Source organism: Panthera onca, chromosome B4, assembly GCF_046562875.1.
Source record: "Panthera onca isolate mPanOnc1 chromosome B4, mPanOnc1 haplotype 2, whole genome shotgun sequence".
Classification (NCBI taxonomy): Eukaryota; Metazoa; Chordata; class Mammalia; order Carnivora; family Felidae; genus Panthera; species Panthera onca.
Window position 1 is genome coordinate 69,570,999 of NC_138345.1, and position 23,190 is coordinate 69,594,188.

Here is a 23,190-nt window from a genome sequence, read left to right on the forward strand (position 1 = left end):
GAGCCGAAAGGAGTCCCCATTGACATTTTACTCGGTGCCCCTTCGTGGGCTTTAAGCAAAATGTTCAATTTGCTCTGAAGTGAGGAAAATGCAACAGTTAAGGGTTCTGTCTCACAGGTGTAGAGATTAGAGACAGTGTTTTAACATTTGATATTTATCTTGAGACCCACCTGACCAGATACTTTGCACTCTTGTTAACCAAATCTGTGAACACCTGTTGGCAACTATATGCTTCCTTTTCTTGCCTAATTCTTCACAGAACTGCAAGGCAGTTCTTTTCCTTCCTTTGTAGCTAGTTTTGTTTTTTGCCACTAACCAAGAGTTAAAAGCTTTAAAGGTTATGCATTTCCTTAAGCCTTTAGCAATCTACATGACCCTCTGTTGCCAGAAGCAAAAGGAACTAATCTTTTGAGAATGACTTGAAAACTACTGAGGACAGCGAGGTTCATACCTACATTTCTCCAGACTATGTATCAGTGTTTACTATTTATTATTCGTCTTTTCTAAACAACACATCACAGCATTCTTTTCTAAAAGGATGCCCACTGTGGCAGCTCAGGTTCTGAAAAGGTCTTCAAAAGCAAGAAATTTGCTAATTGTTTATGTGAGATTGTGATGGAACAAGCACCCTTGTACATTGTTAGTGTAAATGTTGATCAGGCAGATTTCTTTTGGAGGAAAAGAAATTATAAATGCGTCACTTCTGTCCCAGGAATTATGCTGCTCAGAATTTATGTGCATATATGCCAATGCAGGGTAAGGTTATCCATGAGGAAATTCAAGTCCATGGTTAAGTCGATTATGGTGTATTATACCATCACTGAAAAGAATGAGGTAGACCTATTTGTGCTAATGTGGAAGTCCACACATAAAGTGAAAAAAGCAAATCTAAGCATGCATGTATAGTTTGCTACCATTTTTAAAAGAAACATTTACATAAATATGCTTTGAACATCTGAAGGACACTAGAAATGATTAATAGTGGTTACTTCTGGGGAGGGACCTGATGGACTGGAGATGAAGAGTGAAAAGAGATACGCCACTATCTTTTGAGTTAGTGTGTGTGTGTTTTGATTTTTGTTAGCATGTGCATGCATCTCCTTTTCACTGCTATGTTTTTTAAAATGAACCAGACCACGGAAATAATGATACACTTGTTGAGTAAGTGGCTCTCTCCCCAGTTGTGTGTTTCTGAAGGTTCTCTGTCCATCCCACGTACACAGCCCTGCCCTCTCCAGGGATGGGTGTAGGGGATGCTAGACTACTCGTTTATCTCTTGGATTCACATCCCCCTTCCCCAAGGCCTAACAGCTTTTCCCCAGTCCAGTAAACATGGACAGCTTTGCCTCTGGGCCTCAAGTTCTATTTCCCACTTACTAGTAGGAACAAGGGGATGTGCAGGAGTCAAATGGTGGCCTGTTAATGGTATAAGAATGGGCAATCATGCCTGAACAGGGGAGCTAAACAGAAGTTACCTGGATATGTTTGAAAATATCTGTGTTCAGAAAGGTAGTTCGTTATTTATTAATAAGCATTTATTAAATACCTTCCTATAGGTCCAAGGTACCACTAGGACCTTACTTAGGACTGAAACGTATATGCAAGAATTGCACATAAAATATCAGCTCATTAGTTCAAATTCAAGATCATTGTTCCTTGAAACAGAACCTCATATAAACTTGAAGTAGTCAGTGGCACAGCATCCTCTAAAGATTTTAAAAGAAAAAGGCCAACAAGTTAGCTGGAAAGGAAAGGAATAGCCTCTCTTCAAATACTAAATCTACAAAGTCCTCTGCCTCTAAAGCAGATCCTTGTAGTTTTGGTCTCTTCCCAGGAAATAATCACCACTCTGTTGAAAATGGGAAAGGCACCCCCTACCATCCCCAAGGGGGGAAAAAAAACATTCACCCAAACAGCTTCTACTTGTTTTTACCATATATTCCAGGGATATGTATGGGGGTTTTTTTTGTTTGTTTTTACATTTATACAGTTTACATTGCTTGACCCATAAATAGCACTCGTAAGATTAATAGGGCCATAGTTTTAAAGAGTATTTACATAGCCCCACCATGCATACAGAGCCTTTTTAATATTGAAAAAAATCAAAAAATTTGAACTTTCCATCACTAGGCAATATAAATTTGGCCATCTAAGCTTATAAACCCTGACTAAAATACAAGCAATCATTTCATCCATAAATGCTGTTTCTGGTTCTCCAACAAATCTAGCACTGCAGTGTAACAAATGTCTTGCAATTCAGGGATATAAAAATAATCAGCTTTAAAATCTGAACTGTACAGTATGTACATTAATATTTGCACCGTTAAATTAGGAATACACTTAAGTCTATGAAATACTACATTATAAATAGCAACGTCTTTTTCAATCTGGAGCTGGAGCTAATACAATGCAGCGTTTACCTGGCTAACTGAAAGGGGACGAGGTGGCCTCACACGATGGGATGCACAGTATTGGCTGGGTCAGCGTGACTACGTGCATGCCGCACAAGACAGACTGATCAGGACCTGGGCCAACCTGGTGTAGACAAAGGACACACACTATCACTTTACAAAGGTGGCGGGAGTTCTCCATTGTCTAAAATCAACACCCCCGTCCAATCACCTCCTGACAGTCTCTTGAGGATTCTCTTGAGGATTGGAGACCAAAACCGCTACATAGGGCTGTAATGCACCGGACAGGCACAAGATGTGGCATCAACCTGGCACCATCCAAGGAGGGCAAACTGGAGAAATCACACCTTCCAAAGGTTAATCTGACACTGTAAACAGCAGCAGGGGTCTCATTTACATGGGCAAAGCACTTCAAACTATTTTAGCAACTTTCCTATGAAGAAAAAAGATAGGATTCAAGATGGTTAATGGCAGTTTAAATATGATCCCCACAGCTACTAGGTTAAGAAATAATACAGTTTTTGCCCTTGTGTCCCTTTTTCTTCTTGGATTTAGTTGTCCTCTGACCAAACTGAGGAGTGGGGAGTGCAGAAGTTGGGCTCGAAAGGTCATCTGTATAGTAGGCGTATCTCTGTGGCCGGGGTTGAGGAATTGGTTGTCCAAGAAAATATCCTTCTTCTTCTGAGTCGGAGGAGGAGGAGGTGGAGGAGCACCAGGAATCATCGTCCTCACCGTAGAGTCCCAGAAACCTAGGCACTCCTGGGTTCTGCAGTGCGTAATCAGAGGTGGCATGGGCGTACTGTCCATACAGATCAGCATTCTGGATGTATGCTTGGATTTCCCGGGCACTTTTATTCTGTATAAATTTCTCATAGTTATCGGGGGTGTAAAGCCGCAGTCTGTCCTTGGGAGAGTATTTTCTTTCTGTGACCAGATTCAGGGCATTGTCAGAACGGGACTTCCTACTTCTCCTGCGGCGATGGTGATGAGACCGGGATCCCCTCTCTTCAAAATGGTAGACCCGTCTTCGAGTCCTTTCACTCATCGGAGGCTGCCGGATTTCAATGTTGTCATAGTTTCCATTGTCAATGACGTCATCTGAAAACTTGACCTGCTGTGGTCTGGATTGAGACTTGGATCTTCTCAGTACTGGCAGATGTACTACTGGTTTCTCCTCAGGCATGATTTTTTCTGGACACAACTCTGAATTTAGACTCTTCAAGGACTCTGTGCTCCTGTGCAACATGGAAGAGTTCAAAGTCCCCATATTGCTCATTTTCTCACAATCTTCTGCCTCCATTTCCTCAAAGTTTTGCAGGGAATATAATGAGGGTCTCGGCTTGGTTTCTCCATCCACTGAAGCCCCTAGAAGAAAAACCAAGACAAAATGTGATCTTCTGACAATTACTACACACAAGCTACTGAAAGGAAGCATCTCAAAGAAAATTCTCCCAAGTGTCAGTGTTTGATTAACACCCACTAGGTAAAACCAACATGCACTTGAGAAGGTTTGACTTTTATCATCGATAACAGGGGGCATAGCCTCTTACAAGCCCAGCTCTTTTGTGGCCAGACGTTATAGCACATGTCACGAGCAGCATTTTGAAACTTCTCCACATGTAGAACATGACACACAGAAGCTTCTGCTTTGTGATACATTAAAGCCAGACTACTTCACTTGAACATCTCTCTAATCAACCCTTCCTTTGCATCCACATGGCCACAGTTATCATCCTTTTATACCTAGTTTAGTGGTCAGCAAACCACAGCCCAAGGGCCACATTTGGCCCACAGCCTATTTGTGGATAAAGTTTCACTGGAACACAGCCACACCTATTCACTTACACATGGTCTATCATTGCTTTCTGCAGTGACAGAGTTGAATGGCTGCAACAGAGACTGTATAATCTAAAAAGTGCTATCTAGCCCTTTACAGGAGAAGTTTGCCAAGCCCTGACACCTAGATCATCATATCCAGTCTTCTTCCCCCTTTACCTCTGTAACATATGCCACTCTCAGATTAATTTTACTTTAATAAAGCTCTTCTCAAAAGAGATATTGCTCTCCTTTTTTAATAGGGCCCAGGCAAGTCGAAACAAGTAAATATAGCCCAGCAGAGTGTAAGTGACTAGGGCATGGTACAGACTATTGTCACCTAGAGACTACATAAACTTCCTACTTTCTAGAGGGAGCCTGTTTCTCAGCCCATTATTGTCAAGGAATGTCAGCCCTAACACTTTGTGTACCCAATGAGGTCTGTTTTTGATACTAAGTGTTAAAACACAGAGCCCAGCAAACAGGATATGCTTAATTCAGTCCCACCCACATTCTTCAACTCCCCTTTATTGTTGGCCTGCCTCATCTTTGACAAGTCCAACAGAAACTAGGAGGGTAGCTAGCTGTCTTAATTCCTTCTTGCCAGGGTTATTTCTGGCACAGGGCAGCCAGTAAAGCCTTTCCTGCCTATATTACCGTAACATAACCTTTATAAAAGGACTGAATATTATCAGTTGGACTATGAAACTAGCCACAGCCTTTGCTAGCCACGGACCAGTAATATTTCTGTGTTCAAAGACTTAACGCAAATGTGAGATTCAGGAGGGGGTGGGTTCCAGACTCAGTCGTGCCTTTAAAAACCTATGTAAAGTTAGGCATTTAGCCTCTTGGTGATTTAAGTTTCCTCATGTGTAACACATACTAAGTAATACCCACTTGATACAGCTCAGGATCATTTTAAGGGTAGAATGTAGATAACTGATACGAATATGCTTTGAAAACATTAAAGTGAAATTATTTTTTAATCTGCATAAAAAACATTCAGCTATTTTTGAGCTATCTGTTGCCAGCGGGCAATTCAGAAAAATATAAAAGTTGCCATGAGCTTATAAAGCACACATGCTGATTTTAGCATCTTGAAATTCCTACAGCAAATCTTAAGAGCACAGGATCTTTCGGACACAGATGCAGACTCCATTATCCACATAAATCAATTTCCTCCTCTTTAAAATAAGGATACTACCTATTCAAGAAGCTTCTATTAAACACGTATGCTCACGTTTATTTTGTTAGCGTTTGGCGTTTGATGTAAACTTCTTCCTTCCCTTGGTCTACAGTTTTTCGTAACATGGGCCCTACTGCTGAACTGTAGTTTGTAGAATAAATTTTTTAGTGGCTCTTTTTTCCAAAAACCCCATAATCCCTAGATTGCGTACCTGTGATATTAGATAAAGCCAAAGAATCCATAGAATCTCGAACACTTTGCTCTGGTTTCAAGTCTGACAAACACTCCAGGGAATCTTCATACCAGTGTGTTTGATCGTGATTATAGCCTGAAGCCCCATGGTCCAGATCCAATTCCTGGAGCCTTCTACTGCTTGCAGGGCCTGGGTGGCTGCCATAAGCAGAATCGCCTAGTCCATCTTGTGACTGTGCCCAATACATATCAGACTGGTATTTTTTACTTGCAAGGCTCTGGTTATTTTGCTTTAACTCGGTCTTATTTTTAACCATGTTATCAGATATCCAGTGCTCACTGGCTCGTATATCTAGCTCACTGGGCGGCTGCTGAAAGAGGCTTTTATCACCAAACTTGAGGAGGAGCTGCGTCATATAATCTTCATGCTCAGCCCATTCTTCAGGGTCTTCTGGGGTTTCGTGCTCCACTCTGCCTTTCCAAAATTCTTCATTGACGAAACCTCCCTGCCTGGCGAGACTCAGATCCTCCAATTTCCGAGAAAGGGTGTCATCAGCATTGCCTGATAGGCCAGGAAACTTGTAGTTCAGAGCAGGCGACAAAAGAAGAGACTGTCTACACTGATCTGCTGACCGACTGCTCTTGCCCATCCGGACACTTCTTCGAGAGTCTCTTGATCGAGCTGACTGAAATGCAGAGTCAGAAGAATCAGAGGCATGGACGTCTTCACCAAGGCTGCATGTTTTCGAGCAATAAATCTGACCTTGTTTGGGAAGGAAGGGACACCCCAACAAAGAAGCTTTACACTGGGCACAAGAAAAGCAGGCTTCTGTAGCATGCCAGTGCTGCCCATCATAGGTCATCTGTGCATGGTCGACACCTGTTTTGAAGAAGGACAGAGTAGGGGGTTACAGTTCAATCTTGAAATAAAGGAAGACAAAGACAAGAATGTTTGTATGGGGGAACTCTAAAAGGTGATGGAAATGTCTGTATCTTGAAAGGGCTGTGGGTCACACATGTACAGTTAATTGTCATTATTCACAAATCCCATATTTTTTAATTTGCCTACTTGCTAAAATGTATCTATACCCGCAGAATCAATACTTGCAGAGCTTTCAGGGTTATTTGCTGACAGGTGCAGAATGATGAAAAATCTGAGTCAACTGATGTGCCATGTTCCCAAGCTGAGGTCAAACAACCGACGCTCTGTCGTTTGTCTCTGCACTCATACTATAACAGCTGACAGAGCCATGGTCGATTTATTATCAAGTTTTCTTTGCATTTTTGGGCTTTGTGTTGATTCCGCTGTTTAAAAGGCTCCCAAGCATAGTGCTGAAGTGCTGTATACTGTCCCTGAGCTCAAGAAGGCTGTGATGCGCCGTATAGAGCACGTAAGTGTGTTAGATCTAACAGCTTCATTCAGGCATGAGCTACAGTGCTCTTGGCTACGAGTTCAATATTAGTGAATCAGTATACACTAAATAAGGTGTGTTTAAACTAAGACATACATGAAACAAGATTATCTGTTGAGCAGTTCATGAAAATGTGACCAGAGCCTTGCAGGACCCCAACCCTGACTGTCCCCGAGGAGCAATGGTCCAGTAACTCAGGCGACTTTATAGAACACAACCATCGCAAATAATGACAGCTGACTACATATCCATTGTCAAAAGTCCTCAAACTAAAACATTTAAGATCTGTACATGTCCCTGTAAGTTCTATAAAACAAACCCACACAGAGACTGGACAATCATAGGCCGGCTACACACTTACCGATGTGCTCCCCACAGGTCTCACAGTACTCTGCATAGAGAGACTCAAAACAGCCGCAGCAGAATGGGCGGCCATCCTTCATGATGTATCTCTGTCCCCCCAGGACCGTTTCACACTCAAGGCAGCAGAAGTGTTTCATGTGCCAATGGCGACCCTCAGCTTCTGTGCACTCATCAGCAAAAATTATCTTTAAAAAGAAATGGGATGAAAAGATCATGATGAGCTCTTCTAGAGGCCAAGTAACTGCATGTTTTCTGGACAACTGACAGACACTGGCTCTTAAAGAAATCACTTAACTAGCTAACCTTGGTTCTTATAGCCTCAGGCTCACATCTTACTTGATTTAGATATGAAATAAAAGCAGGAATTGAAAATGCTGAAAAAGAGAAACTCAGTGCTTGCTTAAACTTAAAACAAAAAACAGATTTTTACGTCGGAGATCATTCATTTGGTCATATTTTTGCTCTCCAGTCACACTTTGTTGGCATAATCTGGCAAAGAATACATTAACATTGAAATAATTTAGTAGTCTGTATTTTGATACTAAACTCATAAAAATGTCTGCAGAATCAGCAGTTACAGCTATCCAGATGCTGTGCTGTGTGAACAGCACGTGTAGATAATGTTTCATTTGACCTGGTGGTCATCTCCAGATTAAAGACTTTATTTTTTATAATTTTGGTTTCAAAGAAAATTCAAATTGCATATTATTGAAAAAAACTAAAAACATAAATGTATAAAAGTAAGCACTGAAAGTGAACTGTCACTGATTGAAGGAGACTGAGGAGATACAGAATAAATGCAATAAGGTACCCTGGATTCGATCTTGGAATAGAAAAGAGACACTAGCAGAAAAACTGGAAATCTAAATAAAGTCTGTAGTTAATGGTATTATGCCAATGTTAATTTTTTAGTTTTGATGCATATACCATGGCTAGGTAGGATGTTTAACAATAAGGGAAGCTGGGAAAGGGTCTACAGAACTCTCTGTCATGCCTTCAAGTCTTCCGTAAATCTAAAATTACTTTAAAATAAAAAGCTTAAAAAAAATTCCTTTCACACCACCATCCCTTCCCACATGCCCCAGGGGTAACCACTGTTAACTCAGTGTATGTCTTTCCATACTAGTTCTGAGTGTATACAGATATATACACAATCTCGACTTACTCTCCCTTTATTTAACAAAAAGAAGATTATCTACTACTTAATATTCTTGCAACTGGTTTTCTTCTCCCACAATCCATCAAGGACATCCTACTTGTCAATGCACAAACACACCTGCTGCCTTCTCTTTATTAGCTGCATATTATTCCATTATATGAATGTACAAGATTATCTTAAAAATATACAGACAGCAAAAGCAGGAGATATTTATATTTTGCTTAGATGTGAACAGTGGAATACTGGCTTACTAGAAGCTTATTTTTTCCAGTGTTAAGGGATAAACTTTTTTTTTTTTTTTTTTTTACCTCATCACATGCTGAACACCGTGGTTTGAGCAGTTCAGCATGGTGCCTGCCACAGTGAATTTTTCCATCCTGATAAAAATAGATGAGGTCGACCAGCAGCTCGTTGCACGTGTAGCAGACAAAACAGGAAGGGTGCCAGCACACTCCAGGGCCCGCACGAGAGGCAAACACTGCAATTTCACCTCCATTTATCTTCAACCCACACTAAAAACAAAAGGATTTGAAATTTAGATGATCCTTAAGAACTGGATGCTCAGCCTTTCCTACTTTACACTAAGTTCCATTTTGTCAAGAAAGCTTTTATTTGTGGCCCCTCCTGTTAGTGATTAAATAGCTCTTTAATGCTGGATTATTTCTGATTCTTAACTGGAATGAACATGCCTCAGATAACACTACCACACTAGACCGTTTCTAAGAATGGTTTCATCCAAGTCACATGAAGAGTCCTTTTCCTGAGCCAGCCTCCTATTGGATACATTTCCTACTCTGAGCCAGGAAGTGTCTGAACGTCTTCATTCTGTTTCTGCAGTTTTGAACAGTGGGTGTACCCCAGCACCTCTCTCCATGCCCAGATTTCACCTGATGTTTACACAAGGGCAGACTGACTCCCCCTGTCAGTTATAAACATTAATGTCCACTTAATAAAAAGCTAGGCTGCCTTTTATGTTTTGGAGGCTTTTAGGGCCCACACCTGTGCTAGCCCGGTCACCTACCCCCAACCATACTCCATCCACGTCACTACCACGAGCTACTATTCATCCTTGGACAGTGCTACCTGTTCGCACACGGCGTGCATCACTGCTCTGGACAAAAGTTTAATCGTTCCTCTTCCTAGTGCTTCTTTCTTCCTTTGAGCACTGAACACCTGCAATTCTTTCTTCTCCTCTTCACTCAGCGACTGGCAATACCGCACCTTCAGAGAGAAGAAAACAGAAGCACCACCCTGGAGCACCCAGTCTCCCTCACCAATTCAGTATTTCCAGGGTTAGAGTTTCGGCAAAGAGCAAGTTTAACTGGCCTGCCCCATAAATCCCCAATTTAAAAATGACACTGTACCTTTAAAATGACATCAAATCTTATAGCCTCTCCAACAAAAGGGAAATGCAATTTGAAGGATCTTTTTTTAAAAAAATAAGGAGTGTTTAAACTTTTATCAGAGATACTTAAAAAAACTGGAAGACATTAACCTTTCTACAAAAGGTTTAAACTTGTTAATTGCCACTTTCACTCTCCATTCTACAGGCACTCAACTGCAGGGCCAGCCCTAACTACCAGAAAGCACTGACTCTAGATGAGGGGGCAGGGAAATCTCAGGAATTTATAGGTTCCTGATAAGTGGTGGGTGGCTGCAAACACTATGAAAAACAACTTGTTGTTAAGTTTATTGCACTGACACCCTTTTCTCTCTCAAAGAATGGAAAGCTGTATTCTCAAGGCAAATTTTAACTGAAGAAAGGCAAAAGAGCCCTGGCCAGTGAGGAGGTAGGGTTTATGAGAGGCAGCTCAATGTTTAGGGTGTATTTTTTTTTCTTTAAATTAGGCTGCTTCCTGTTATTTTACCTCATTATCATGTGGTGGCAACTGGTACAAGAGCTGTTTAATTCGATGTTTCTCTCCAGGGCTGTTAACATAAGGAACCTTTTCCTCTGGTAAGCAAGCAAAATAGAGCTGGATCTGGGTAAGAGATGAAAAACAAGGACATCAGCATACCGGAAGTGAACATCTTAGCTTACATTCCATCTTAGAAAGTTACCTTTCCCTTTAGGTACAGGGTTTGGCCTCTTGTAGCTAATGAGAAGACCAGCTGAGCCAACTCAGCAGAACTGCAAATCTTCAGATAGCTAGCATCCAGCTGCTAAATTGCTCTTCAGGAATGTAATTTGTAGTGACAATTAGGGGCATCATAAATTATGCACCATAAAATGTGCACACTTAATGCTACTATTCCTCAGCCTATCTCCCTAGGGTCAGCCAAGAAAGAATGCCGGGTGAGTGCTGCGTATGACCACACAGGCTGTGTGACACCGCCCAAAACCCAGACACTACACAAGCACACTCAATTTGCTCTCTGAATTTTACACGTCACAAAGACAAAAGCTGTTTTGTTAAACTGTGTAAACTCTCCCTTATCAGGTTCTCTCAAGCATCAGCTTTCTTTGCTTCCATGGGTGTTATTTTCTAAATACCCGGAGTCCGTTTCCCCACGGAAACTGGAGGGGGGCCATACTGAGCTGTACTGAGGTCACTTTGAAAGGAGAACTCCATTTCTGTTTTTTTTTTTTTTTTCCCATGGTATTTCAAGGAATATCCCTTAATGCGTGTAGAGTACTTTGCAGTGCTGAGAATCAAGGTGGTTCAAGGGGAAAAGATCAGGGAACTAGGGGCTTGTCTGCTTCAGTTTATCTTTCTATCACATAAAACCTACCCAATCGTAAGCTGAAAGAAGGGGTTTTCTGCTAGTAAGTTTGCTTTCCTAACCAGTGTGCCAGCACACCACCCTCCCTCCCCATTGTGTCAGCCACAGAAGCTTTTACAGTTAGGAGTGCTTACTGAATACCAGTTCCATGTGCACCGGGTACTGTGCCAGGATGAGTAGGGAGCCCCTATCCTCAGAAAAGTCCCCCACCATGCAGGACACCCCCATAACTTAGGAGCAGCCATACACCCAGCTGGGACCTTTTATTTCAAACTATGGCTTCACCTGCATCTGTCACCAGCAATTTTTAGTAAGTTCATCATTATAAGGATATTGGGGAAATAAAACTCTGCATATGCAATATTCTCATCTTAAAGTAACAATACAAACAAAGCATAAAATTTTTTTTTTTTTTTTTTTTTTTTTGCAACCCACTCTGGTGACAGATTCTTTTACGTGTCAGGTTATCAAAGGTCAAACGTCTAAGCAATAACACTTCAGGTGATTTCTTACAGCTCTGTACTTCTCATCTCTTCCAAAGCAAAACCATTGCTCAGAGCTGGCATGGAAATGTTCCTCTTTCCTTTCATTACCTTTCTATTGTTACTTGATGTCTTCAAAAAGTTTAAATTCCTCTCACTCTCTCCCAAGAGCGAAGAAATTAAGTATGCCCTTCAAAAGCAAAAATTTATACTACCCAGAGAGTAAGGACAAAGGAGGGTAGCATAGCGTGTCAGTAATGGTAGGAATGGTCTGTACATTTTTTAGCATTTCTCAAAAAAATCTGAAATGTTGTTGGTAAACAGAGCACATGGGGTGATGAGGTCCCACCTGCTCTGGCCGCAGGCCTGGGGGCACCCAGGCATACTCCTCCAGGGCACAGCCAGAGTCGTCGTCAGATGTGGAGCTCCTCTGGCACCCGAAGGCAAGCTTGCTCATTTTGGGCTCCATCTCCAAAGGCATACTATTGAAGTGAAAAGGCCGGTTTCTCAGTCACAGGACATCAAACAATGGCTGCTGTGGACAATATAGGGAAAAAACAAAGAAATTAAAACCTGAAGGCACTACTCTTGCCCTCCAGGAACTTGTATGGAATGCTGTTTACACACAGCTGGGCCTGGTTTTCTAGTAACTAGTTACCCGTTTCTAGTTACCAAGTTACCAGTGTCGCCACCCCCCAACCCCCAGGCCCACCAAAACTGCGCATCTAGAGTTACACAATTTGGAAGCAGCCCCCTTAACAACTTAGCATTTCAGAAGATGCCACCAAAACTAGCTTAGTTCCAGCTGCCTTTAACAAGCGCCTCTAACACGCTATTCGTTAGAAGGGTTCTCAAGAAACTGCTTTGTTGACTTTCTAACTTTCCCACAAATGAAATCCTGTGAAGTCCCAAGAGTGGAAGAAGTGTCAGAGATGGCACTGCCTCCTGCCCTGCCTGCTGCTTTGTGCTCCCGAGACCCCACCCTGCTCCCGGGTCTCCTAATCCCAGCCATTTACTGCTGCCTGCACAGAGTGGGTCCACTGGCAGACTGCTCAGATTTCTGGTTTCTAACCAAGTTCTGAGAGACAGTAAACCTCATTTACTCCCTGACTAGAAATAGCAGTTGAATCCTTAATATAGCACATTCAATCCAAAAGCCTTTAGTATCAATGGGCCAAAGTCTGCCAGACAGTTCATTAATGAGTTCCTTCAACAAAAAGTAATTGAATCCAAGCACGAGGCTAAAATAAAATCCTGCTAGCTGACTATTAGTGTGGAATTGCATTACCAGCAGGCATTCACTGACAAGTCACACCTACTATGTGTGACAAGCTAGGAGCCAGCTACTGGGCAAAGTAAGATGTAAATCCAGTTCTGGATGAAAAGTCTTCCTCAGAGGGAAGGGCTGCAAAGGTGTTAACACAGGGGTCTCTTGCTCTACAGCCCAGGAACTTTGTTATAGGCGTTTAAGTTCCTTGTTAAGTTTCTTTTGATTCTTAAACATCATCCCTCATCCCAAGGCACTAAGAAAAAAAGATACAAGACTTTTCAGAATCGATGCAGCTTGTTTTATACCTGCCCCTTTCCTTCTCCCTCCACCAAAAAAAAAAAAAAAAAAAAAAAAAAAACAACATAATTAGCCTGACCCCAATTTAAAGAAAACAAGGCTCAGGAAGTTCAATCACTCACCTAAGGTTACACAGCTGAAAGCCAGAGAGTACAGCCACACTACGTGCCTGACTCACCAGACTTCCAAAAATTGTTCTGCCTTAAAAAATTCTCTCTCTTGCTAAAACAAGTAGGAAAGGCAGTGAACCCTAAGCACACTCCTGCCTGAGAGGAAGTCCTTTCTCAGCCACTATGTCAAACCCAACTCTACAGTATCAGAAAGTTACCTCTCACAACCCAATTATTAAAACGTACGGTTTTTCTTTTATAAATCAAAGGACATAAATTAAAAATGCAACAGTTAACAAGCGGAAGGCCAAACATCCAAGGGCTACAAATCGTTGTTAGAAGAAGGAGCGACGCCATACAGTAGGCAGATATTATTTCAACTATTAATTTAACTTTTCCTTCACCCTGAACAAAAAGTATAGATGAACTCATTTCCTCCACTATCACTGGGAGGTTACGACCTTTTAAACAAGTCGTCATTTCACACAGGTGCAATTCATTCCCATCTTGACTTAAGAAAGGCTCTCTAAACAGGCACATTCCTCTTAGCCCTCCGTAAAAAAAGGATGTGTTAATGAAAGTCAGAAAATTTCTTGGATCTAGTCTTTCCCTTTTGTTTTGGAAAAAGCAACTCCCACATGTCAAAGGAAGAGAACTAGAGGTTAAGAATTTAATTAGTAACTCAAAAATCCCCACCAGGAGAACGGGGGCAGGGGGGCTGGGAACCTTCAATGCAATTATAACCTGAATAGTGAAGTATATATATTTGGCCCTTCCCAAATCTGGCTGAGGAAGGAGACACTAAGGTACCTGCACTGCAGAAACTTACAAAAAACAAATATTAACAAGAACCTATTAAATATTAATATATTATAAAACAAGAGAAAACACAAATTTAAGACAAACCATGGATTTTCCAAACTAGCACAAAGACGCAGACTACCAAAGATCTGGATTACTTTTACAGCTATATTCCTAGATTAGCCTTTTGCAAAAAATGTATAGTAAATTGCCATCCCAATCAAGGTAAATCAACTTTAGCACTAAATGACATAATCCACCTCCTCCCAATCTAGATGGGAGGCCACGCCTTGAACTACAACTCCCATATATTCGTCCCAGCCTCTCTACACACTACACTGAGGACTGTCGACCATCAACAATGTGAAGGGTCCAAGTGAAGGGACACGAGCAACAAAGTCCTAGTTATCACAGGCAAGGCTTTCAGTTTTATGTATTGGTATTCTGACAGCTAACTGATTCCTGGTGGGATTAGTGTTATGACATTTAATTATCATATGGAGCAACCCAATGAGGGCGTGTCTCAATTCACAGGGGGTAAGACAGAGCCTCAGAACGAACTGTCACAGGACAACTGTCCAAAGGCACAGTGGCCTTGGAACTTGGCCTGTGATCTTAAACCTCTAACCCCACACTGCCTCCTAGAGGTGGAATCTGACTAAGCCGGTTCCCCTTTGCTGTGGCCAGTCTTACCGCTACTGCATCAGTCACAACAAATGACTGAATGTAGGGAGACAGTCCACTTTGCCCAGAAAAGGCACTTCAAGGAAAGCACACAGTCAAAAAGGATTATAAAAATTCACCAGCCTCATGAGCTGTGGGTTCAGAGTTTATTCTCCGGAGAGAGCCTCTTTTTGCTATCAGAAGATAATAAAATGACAAAACATTACATGCATTGGGAAGGTCTCAGAGCTGACAAAAAAATTAAAATAATAAAAGTTACACAGCATGACCTTTACTTGATAACACAAAAATCTGAATATGGATTTTTCTCTTTTAAAAAATTACTTGTGTCAGTAGACCCTTATATTCTTAAGTATATCATTTTCTCAAACTGTCATATGAAAGCAGGTGACTGCTGATCATGGTTCTTGCACTATAAAATGTTAAAGTAATAAAAACGATAAATAAAGACATTTCACAGGGGCGCCTGGGTGGTTCAGTCGGTTAAGTATCCGACTCTTGATTTCGGCTCAGAGCATGGTCTTAACGAATCCATGAGCTCAGGCCCCGCGTCAGGCTTTGCGCTGTCAGTGCAGAGCCTGCCTGGGATTCTTTCTTCCTCTCTGCCCCTCCTCTGCTCTCGCTCTCGCAAAATAAATAAACTTAAAAAAAAATACATGATCTCCCAAATACACTTTATGTAGGCATTTACATTTACTGTATTGTAAATGCTTGACAGCACAAAGAAAGAGGGGGATGTGGCCATTACTTATGCTCTGGGTCATGATGTAGGATCTTCCTAATGACATCTAAATGTGGTTCTGTCTCATCTGCCAAAATACCACCTTTTAGAACAAACATGAAACCATGTGTGAATTAGATCTGACAGAAAGATTTCATTAATTTCATTTCCAGGTATTGTCTCTAGGTTGATCATGTGAAATACAGACACAAATCAGGTCTACAAATGAGTTGAATTATAACAGGAATAGAACTATCCAAAGTTGGAATTATGATATAGAAAATTTTCAACATTTTTTTTTTTTGAAGAACCACACTTAGAGGGCAAAAGTGGCCCTGTCCTTTATTAATTTTGTACCTAATTTTTGTAAAATTTTATTTTGATGTAATTTCAAGCTTCAGAAAAGCTGGAATAGCCCTTTGTAGCCTTTACCCAGACTCATCAAGTGTTTGCATTTTGCTTCATCTGGTTTATCACCATTCTCCTCCTCATGATCACAAACACATACACACACTTTTGTGGGAACCTTACGGAAGTGCAGATTTTTAACATCCTCTTACCTAACCACAGCTAAGTTAAATATGGTATTATATTTTTTAAATGTTTATTAAAAAAAAAAACTATATGCAAGACACGGTGCTAGATACTGGAGATCAACAGAGTAAAAAGCCAGAATAACAGTATTCTGTGATTATTCTGAGGAAGGTTTATTGTACTGGTAGTGAAATGCTGTAACTGAATGAACTTAATCACATGTGAATGACAATTATGCATTAACTAATTCTGTGCTAGGTTTGCCCCTGTTAAGGAAATGGATCTGGAAGGGCCCCCACCTCTCCAAAGTCTCTTCATAATTCCGGATGTCTCACAATGCAGGGAAAAAAGTAGAACAGTGTTCAGGAATGGGTTTGTTCAGGTTCCAGAGTTTGACCATCAAGGAAGCATGTAGAGGGAGCAACACCTTTAAGAGCTAACAGCACTGTCAAAGATGGCACTGAGGTCAAGCACAGAGAACAGATACTTGGACTAAATTACAGCAGGTAAGGAGTTATTTACAGGTACTATTTTAAAGAGAGGACTAAAAGCGGACTAGAAAGAAGACTCAAGGAGACGAATGACAAAAAGAAGAAAAGGGAATGGACAAGGGAGACGAGAAGGAAGCCCAAGGTTGGGTAGAGAGAAATGAGATACTTTTTTCTTACGAAGACAAGGACTATCATGGGGATGCTCCAAGCCAGCCAAACAACAGAAGGTGGAAGAGTTTCATTTCCCTTCTTTCTCCTTTTCTCCTTTCTTCCTTCAAAATAGTTACTTCTCACCATTTAAAAAAAACTTAAAGACAAACAGTTCGCAGATGCAGGACTTCTCAATCATCATATAATTGTCAAGAGAACATCTGACCCAAGGGACAGAGCAATACGTAAGGGAATGGGATCTGGGCTTCAGCATTCAGTAAACCCAGCCCTGAACTCTTCAGACCTTTGGCAAACCACCAAACGTAATGGGGCCTTGTTCTTTATTGTAACTATTTTCCTTACAAAGATGGTCTAAGTAGGTGAAAGTTTTAAAGAAGAAAGGAATTATACGAATATAAAGAATTACAATTACTATTGACTGTGTCAATTGGCATTGTTATTTCCACTCTGACTACACAGATTTTTCTTGAAACTGACCAGCAACTTCCAGAATAAGAACACGTTAATAGCCAAGACAAAGGATGACATGTGAATTTCATCTTCTTTTTGAGTTCTGGAGGTTCTGTAGCCTCCTGAAGAGCAAACAGTTTTGACAAACTATCAGCCACCATTCTTAAGTCCCTTGGGATCAACTTCTAACCAGTCCTCACAACAAAATCTCCAATACTAGCATGCCTGTGCATGCGCACAATGCATAATGGTCTACAGAGCATGGCAGGGTATTTCCAGGTGTCTTAGTAGAGCAACAATGGTGAGAACCCAATATATAACTGGCAGTAAGTTGGCCCTTATTCCCCCAATCAGAGTATGGTCTCATTCATCCAACAGTGATATAAGGAGGGGTTCCTTGTGAAATTTACTTTGGAGATTCATTTACTCCATCCATTCATTCATCTCTGTATTTAAGGGCCATTATTGAGTGGTTCTAGGAAATACCACAAAGAGGCAATTGACTTCATTCCATTAAAAGCTAGAACTTAAAAAAGAAAATGTATTTAACATGGCAAGAATATTTTCAAATTCCATTATACATTTCCTTGTTTTCTTGAGTGCGTGTGTGTAAATTATATGTGAGTTAGCCTTTGACTGATCATTTGTTTTCATTTTGAACAGAAAACGAACAATAGAAAGAACGCTGGCTTCAGGAATCTAATCTAGTCATTCAGCTGGATGTGACCCTGGAACCTAGTTCCTCAATTGGAACACAAGTTTAGGGCTACCTCACAGTGTAGAGCTGATGTGTGGAATTGCATGGCCCCAAGGCTTTAAGATGGTTGAAAAACTTCTTATAGGTTTTTCCCTCCCTGCACTCATGACAGATTCTGAATTCTTGCTACTTTAGTCTCTTATAAAGTAAGTAGCTTTTTTCCTTTGCCCACAACCAACAACCCCTAAATCTTTTTTAGTATTTTGCTTTCAATGTTCTGCAAATTAGGCAACTGTAATTTGAAAAAATTCATCTAGACGTATATAGAATCATTACGCTATGAACAAGGGCTTACACATTCCTTCTGGAAGTAATCACTGGTTAAATAAGATAATACACAAAATGTGAAGGTATTATGCAAATTAAAAGCAGCTCTATTATTTTGCTATGCTATTTTGGTCATTTGAGGATCATTTATTTTCTACTGCACTTACATGCTGCCTCCAGAATAGCTAAGGAGTACTATTTTGATCGACCTTTACATATACATAAACGAGCCTTTACTATTTTTCCCTAAAAAGTTTCATAAGTCAGCACAGTATATGAAGGTCCAGAGGCAGTGAAGATTCGAGAGTTTTGCTGGAAGACAGAAGCAATAATAGATGGCAATGACAGCACTGAATGACGCTTTCAAGAATTAAAAAGATCAGGCACCTGACTTTGTGTTTAACCCTAAAGGCAATGGGAAAAGACAAAAGGCATGTGAGCAGAGTACCACTGCTGGTCTTAAAGAAAATTAATACTACAGTGATGGTCAGGAAAGAGAACAGGAACCTGGGAGGGGCCTATTTGTCTACTGTTCCCAAGAGAGCCTAAACATGGTGGCTTGGGGAACCAATAGGAAGGGGGGGATCTGGGTCAAAGATAGTCTTAGGTGACTGAAAGATGATGTACTAAAACAGAAATACTACACTGGCAAGTCAGAGGGAATGAGGATTTGAGAGGGTTGGGGAGAAGGAGTTCAATCAGATACATATTGAGGTTATAACTGTACATCAGTTCTGGTATGGTTCCTATTATTAATCATTTTTTGGACTAAGTCACCAAATCAAATCAAAATCATGCAAATGGAAAACAGAATAATTTTCAGTCCCTGCCATTGAATACGAAATCTAAGGTCATACCCCTAATTTACAAACACTTCTCCCAATCAAATTCCACTCTAGTTCCTATGTGAAGATTACCATGGCATTGCAGGGTCCCTACGAAAAGGTATTTCTTGTGTGAACATCCCCAGGGAAGTTAGAAATCCTTTGATCACCAAAACCCAGAACAGATACTGATTTGTGAACTCAGTTGGGCTAACATTCCCTAGGTGTCCCCTGCTGCTAAGTGTCATCCTGAGGGCCACAAACTGCTTAACAACTTCTTTGTTAAACTGCTTGTTAACAAGGCCTTAGCACATAAAAGATGCAGATCACACATAACCACTCAAGAGCTACTCTAACTCTTCGGGCTAAATATGCAGGTGGATTAAATTTAACTACAGACTAATTTGGTAGTACAAAAACCCGTAACACTTCTGTTCCTTTCAACACACAAAATACACAACCCTGTGTATATAGGTATCCCCTTGTTTATGGAGACTTTTAAAAAGCCAGAAAGACCTGTAGTCACCATAGGTATCAAAACTATGATAACCAAAGTTTGAATTTCATAGTAGAGATCCTAAACTGTTATCTCTTTAAAGTTTTCACACACACAGAGTACGCAATGCTTATTGTCTGCTAAAGACAAAAGTTCAGGGCCCAATTCACTTTTATTTCTGTTGAAACGAACTGTTGAGATAACTGTAAAATAAAAACATAATGAAGGTATCCAACGGCACTGCTTCATCAAACATTAGTAAAAGAACTTCATACCAGCAATTAGTGGCATTAGGCCATGTGCCCTTTGGCATTTTCTGTATTTTCCAGGTAGACCTCCCTCCAACTTGTACATTTTCCAACAGCTGAGTGGCCTGTCATGTACCATCCAATTGCCAAGAAGCTATCCATTTTTCCAAGAGGAAATGTGGAACGCTGCGGGGTTTCAAAGCATTCTAATTTCATGCACAAATACATTCCACGACAGTAAGACAGACTGCCTAACAAAAGGAGGAAACATGATGACAAAGCATGGTCCTTTGCCAGAGCGACGCTTCTGGGGTCAGATTTTTTGGCTGTAAACCGGTATATACAGACAAAATCCAAAACGCATGCTGGGGTGTGCCGCGGACCACGCAAGGCACGGCTCTAATGGACTAGTTAATTTCCATAATGGGGGACGCAGATATTTTTCGCAAATCGTGTTCCAGTCAGTCTCCTATTGATTTTTTGAATTTCTATTTTCAACGGCGGCCCAAGGAAACGGCAGCCAGACTTGACTCCAATGTACACACAGACTCAGGTTTCACCCCGTCACCTGTTGGCTCCTGAACAACACTCCTCTTTGTGAAACTTACAGCACTCATTTGAAACAAGTTTCCAGAGAAAACACTTCAAGAAAGTGTTTGAGAAGTCACAAGACTCGAGTTGTAAAAACAAATTCCACACATAGCCTGGTTTATACTGACATAGATTAATGTGAAAACCTGAGCTTTTTAAGAAGGGGTTCGGGAGGAGAGCCGGAGGGAAAGGATGTCACCCTTCTTCGGGAAAATTCAGCAGGCTAATTCTGGATAGGGCTGCGAGTGATGGCTGTGGGGGTTCCGCTGGGTCAACCCAGGCCCGCACCGGGAAGAGACAGCTTACAGCAGGCGTCGGCGCCCCGCAAGCCCTACCCTCCGCGCGGCCGTGGCTGCTCGGGCCGCAAGGGGGCGCCCCGAGCCGCGGGTGGGACGCGGCCCTCTCCCCCACCACCCGGCCCCTTCCCCGCCTCCCCGCTACGGCGCCCAGAGGCCGAGCCCCAGACCCAGCGGCAGCGAGCGAGCCCGTCCTGGGCGCCGACGCCAGGCCCGCAGAGAACAGCTCCCCTTTCCCCAGGGGCCACAACAGTCGCCTGCGAACCCCCTGACCCACCTCCAGCGGAAAGTCTCGCGGCGCCTCTGCGCAGCGTCCCCTCCAAGGAAGAGCACTCGCCCCGCGGCTTGACGGCGATACCGAGTGGCCGCCGGTCCCGGATTCTACCCCCAACTTCCGACAAGAAGCCCCCTCTCGGCGGGCGCACGGTGACGCGCGCACCCCCGCGGCCCTCGGCGTTCAGTCCCCGCTGCCCAGCTGCCATCGAGCCCCGGGGCCAGACCGCGGCTCCCCACCTGCAAACGCGGGGTGGAACGCGGCCTGCGGCTCCTCCCGGCACCCGCCGCGGCCCGCGGATCCGCGGAGCCTCTCGGCGCGCCCTAGGCGCCCACCGCTCCGCGTCCTGCCGAAGCTGGCGGCCCGGCGCAGGGAGGTTCCCGAAGGAAAACGGGGCTGAGTGCCCTCCAGGAGGTCACCCTCGTCCACCCGTTTCCGGAGGAGACCTTAGCAGGGCGGGGACGGAGGAGCGGGGGCGGCGAGCGCAGGGCCCCGGTTAAACCGCGGCGGGCCGCGCCCCCTGTCGCGGCTCAGCACCGGCCCTGACCGGCTGGGTAGGGGGTCGCTGCCGCCCCCGCTCCTCCTTAACGCACCCCCGGCCCCTGGGGCTGTCCCCAGCGAGCCCCCTTTCGGTGCAAGGCGGCGATCCTCACCGGCTGCAGCTCCCTAACCAGCCGCGATGGGGGGAGGGCGGCAAAAAGGTCCCTTAGCTCCCCGGAGACCCTCTGTCCCCGCCAGCGTCGCCGACTCTGCTCCCCCGTGTCTGAGTCGCCTCGTCCAGGCCACCGCATCCCCCACCCCCCAGCTCTGCGTTCCTCCAGAATCCTCCACCCGAGAGAGAAAAATCCCGGTGTCCGCTCTGCGCCCGCGGCCGGCGAGCTTCAAAAGTAACCAGAGCCCGCATTTAAAAAAGTAACCATTTCGCTTCCTGCTGGTCCCACCCTCCTAAGGAGCGCCGCAGGCCGGCCTCCCGGCTCGCAATCGCAGCCCTACTGGGCTCCCGGCTCCCGTCCGCAGGAGGCGCCTGCCCAGCCTGGTCTCGCGGCCGCCAGCTTTCCAGGAACTGTCACTGTTGACCGTGCCCCTGGCAGGTCTCCACCAGGTCCTGCGCGCACATTATTCCTCGAAAAGTTACCCACCCACTTGGCCAGCCTCGCGGCTGGAGCCCCTTACCTCCGTCCGCCCGCTCCATTCCCAGGAGCCCTAGTGAGAGGAGCAGCTGAGATGCAAATACCCCAGGACGCTTATGTAAACTTCCCCCTCCCGCAGGTGCACGCGCGGGCCACAAAACGCTAGGAGAATTATGCAAGGCCAACTCTTAAAGAAATCATCTCCACTCAGCCCCATAAACATGATGTCAGCAAATGGCACGTTTAACCAAGTTCTCACTTGGAAGGACTCATTAACATGAGAATTCTCTTCTTCGGACTTTTCCTGCATTTCGCAGTGATTCCTACTGCTTAGCGCAGGAGATTTATTTTTATCGGTAAATAACAGCAAAAGAAATGGTGCCAGGTCTTGGGATATACTTAAGTACATAAGAGTTTTTACAAACAGGTTAAGTGAATATCATTATTCAAACACAAGAAGGTGCCTCACACTTAAAAGACCAATCTTGTTTCTGAGCTATTTCTAGATACACTGAAAGTAAGTGAAGTTTGGCATTAATTGTCTACAGAAAGGACCAAAAGAAGCAAAAACAGTGCCTCAAAGCAAGTCAAAAAAAGAAATGATAGATTAGTATAATCAGCACCTGAGGTATGGATGTCTTCTGAACTACACGTTTTAATATCTACAATAGTCTTATCACAAGGTGATAAAATCCCAAGGGAGGGAGAGAGAAAGATGCATTATTTAAATACTTAAGAGTTGTGTCAGTTTATAAAGTGCTGTTAAATAAAAGCAACTTAAAATGGTCACTGGTTCCTTAGGTATCCTACCTTTTTATTAAGATTAAAAAAAAAGAATCCTTGAACCACCAGGATTCCTTGGGAGAGTGATTTGTAACATATATGTTTCTACAGTATTATTCAATTGAACAATAGTCCATTGTAACTGTGATTTAAAAATACACAAACAAGTTGCCATAAATAGAGCAGCCAACAACTCTGTAGCCAGTTTCTGTTATCTCTGCCTTAAAGCATGGCAGCTGCCGAGAAGCTCC

The 23,190-nt window shown here is 42.9% G+C and overlaps 1 protein-coding gene across 7 annotated transcripts in view; it reads right to left on the reverse strand.

Moving 5' to 3' along the window:
- Positions 1-1,917: 1,917 nt before the first annotated feature.
- Positions 1,918-23,190, reverse strand: part of PRICKLE1 (prickle planar cell polarity protein 1) — a 112,112-nt gene continuing 90,839 nt past the window's right edge. Inside the window, exons 1-8 of one of the 7 annotated variants that reach the window (XM_078449937.2) lie at positions 22,200-22,302; positions 12,094-12,279; positions 10,407-10,520; positions 9,622-9,759; positions 8,847-9,050; positions 7,378-7,564; positions 5,624-6,484; positions 1,918-3,776 (exon numbers count right to left, since the gene is read on the reverse strand). In XM_078449937.2, the coding sequence (XP_078306063.1) occupies positions 2,914-3,776; positions 5,624-6,484; positions 7,378-7,564; positions 8,847-9,050; positions 9,622-9,759; positions 10,407-10,520; positions 12,094-12,225 (2,499 nt within the window). In that variant the 5' untranslated portion in view covers positions 12,226-12,279; positions 22,200-22,302 and the 3' untranslated portion in view covers positions 1,918-2,913. Of the gene's footprint in view, positions 3,777-5,623; positions 6,485-7,377; positions 7,565-8,846; positions 9,051-9,621; positions 9,760-10,406; positions 10,521-12,093; positions 12,280-21,029; positions 21,227-21,265; positions 21,573-21,679; positions 22,062-22,199; positions 22,303-23,190 lie in introns of those variants that run through there. The other 6 variants (XM_078449940.2, XM_078449936.2, XM_078449938.2 and 3 more) reach the window with 6 other exon arrangements.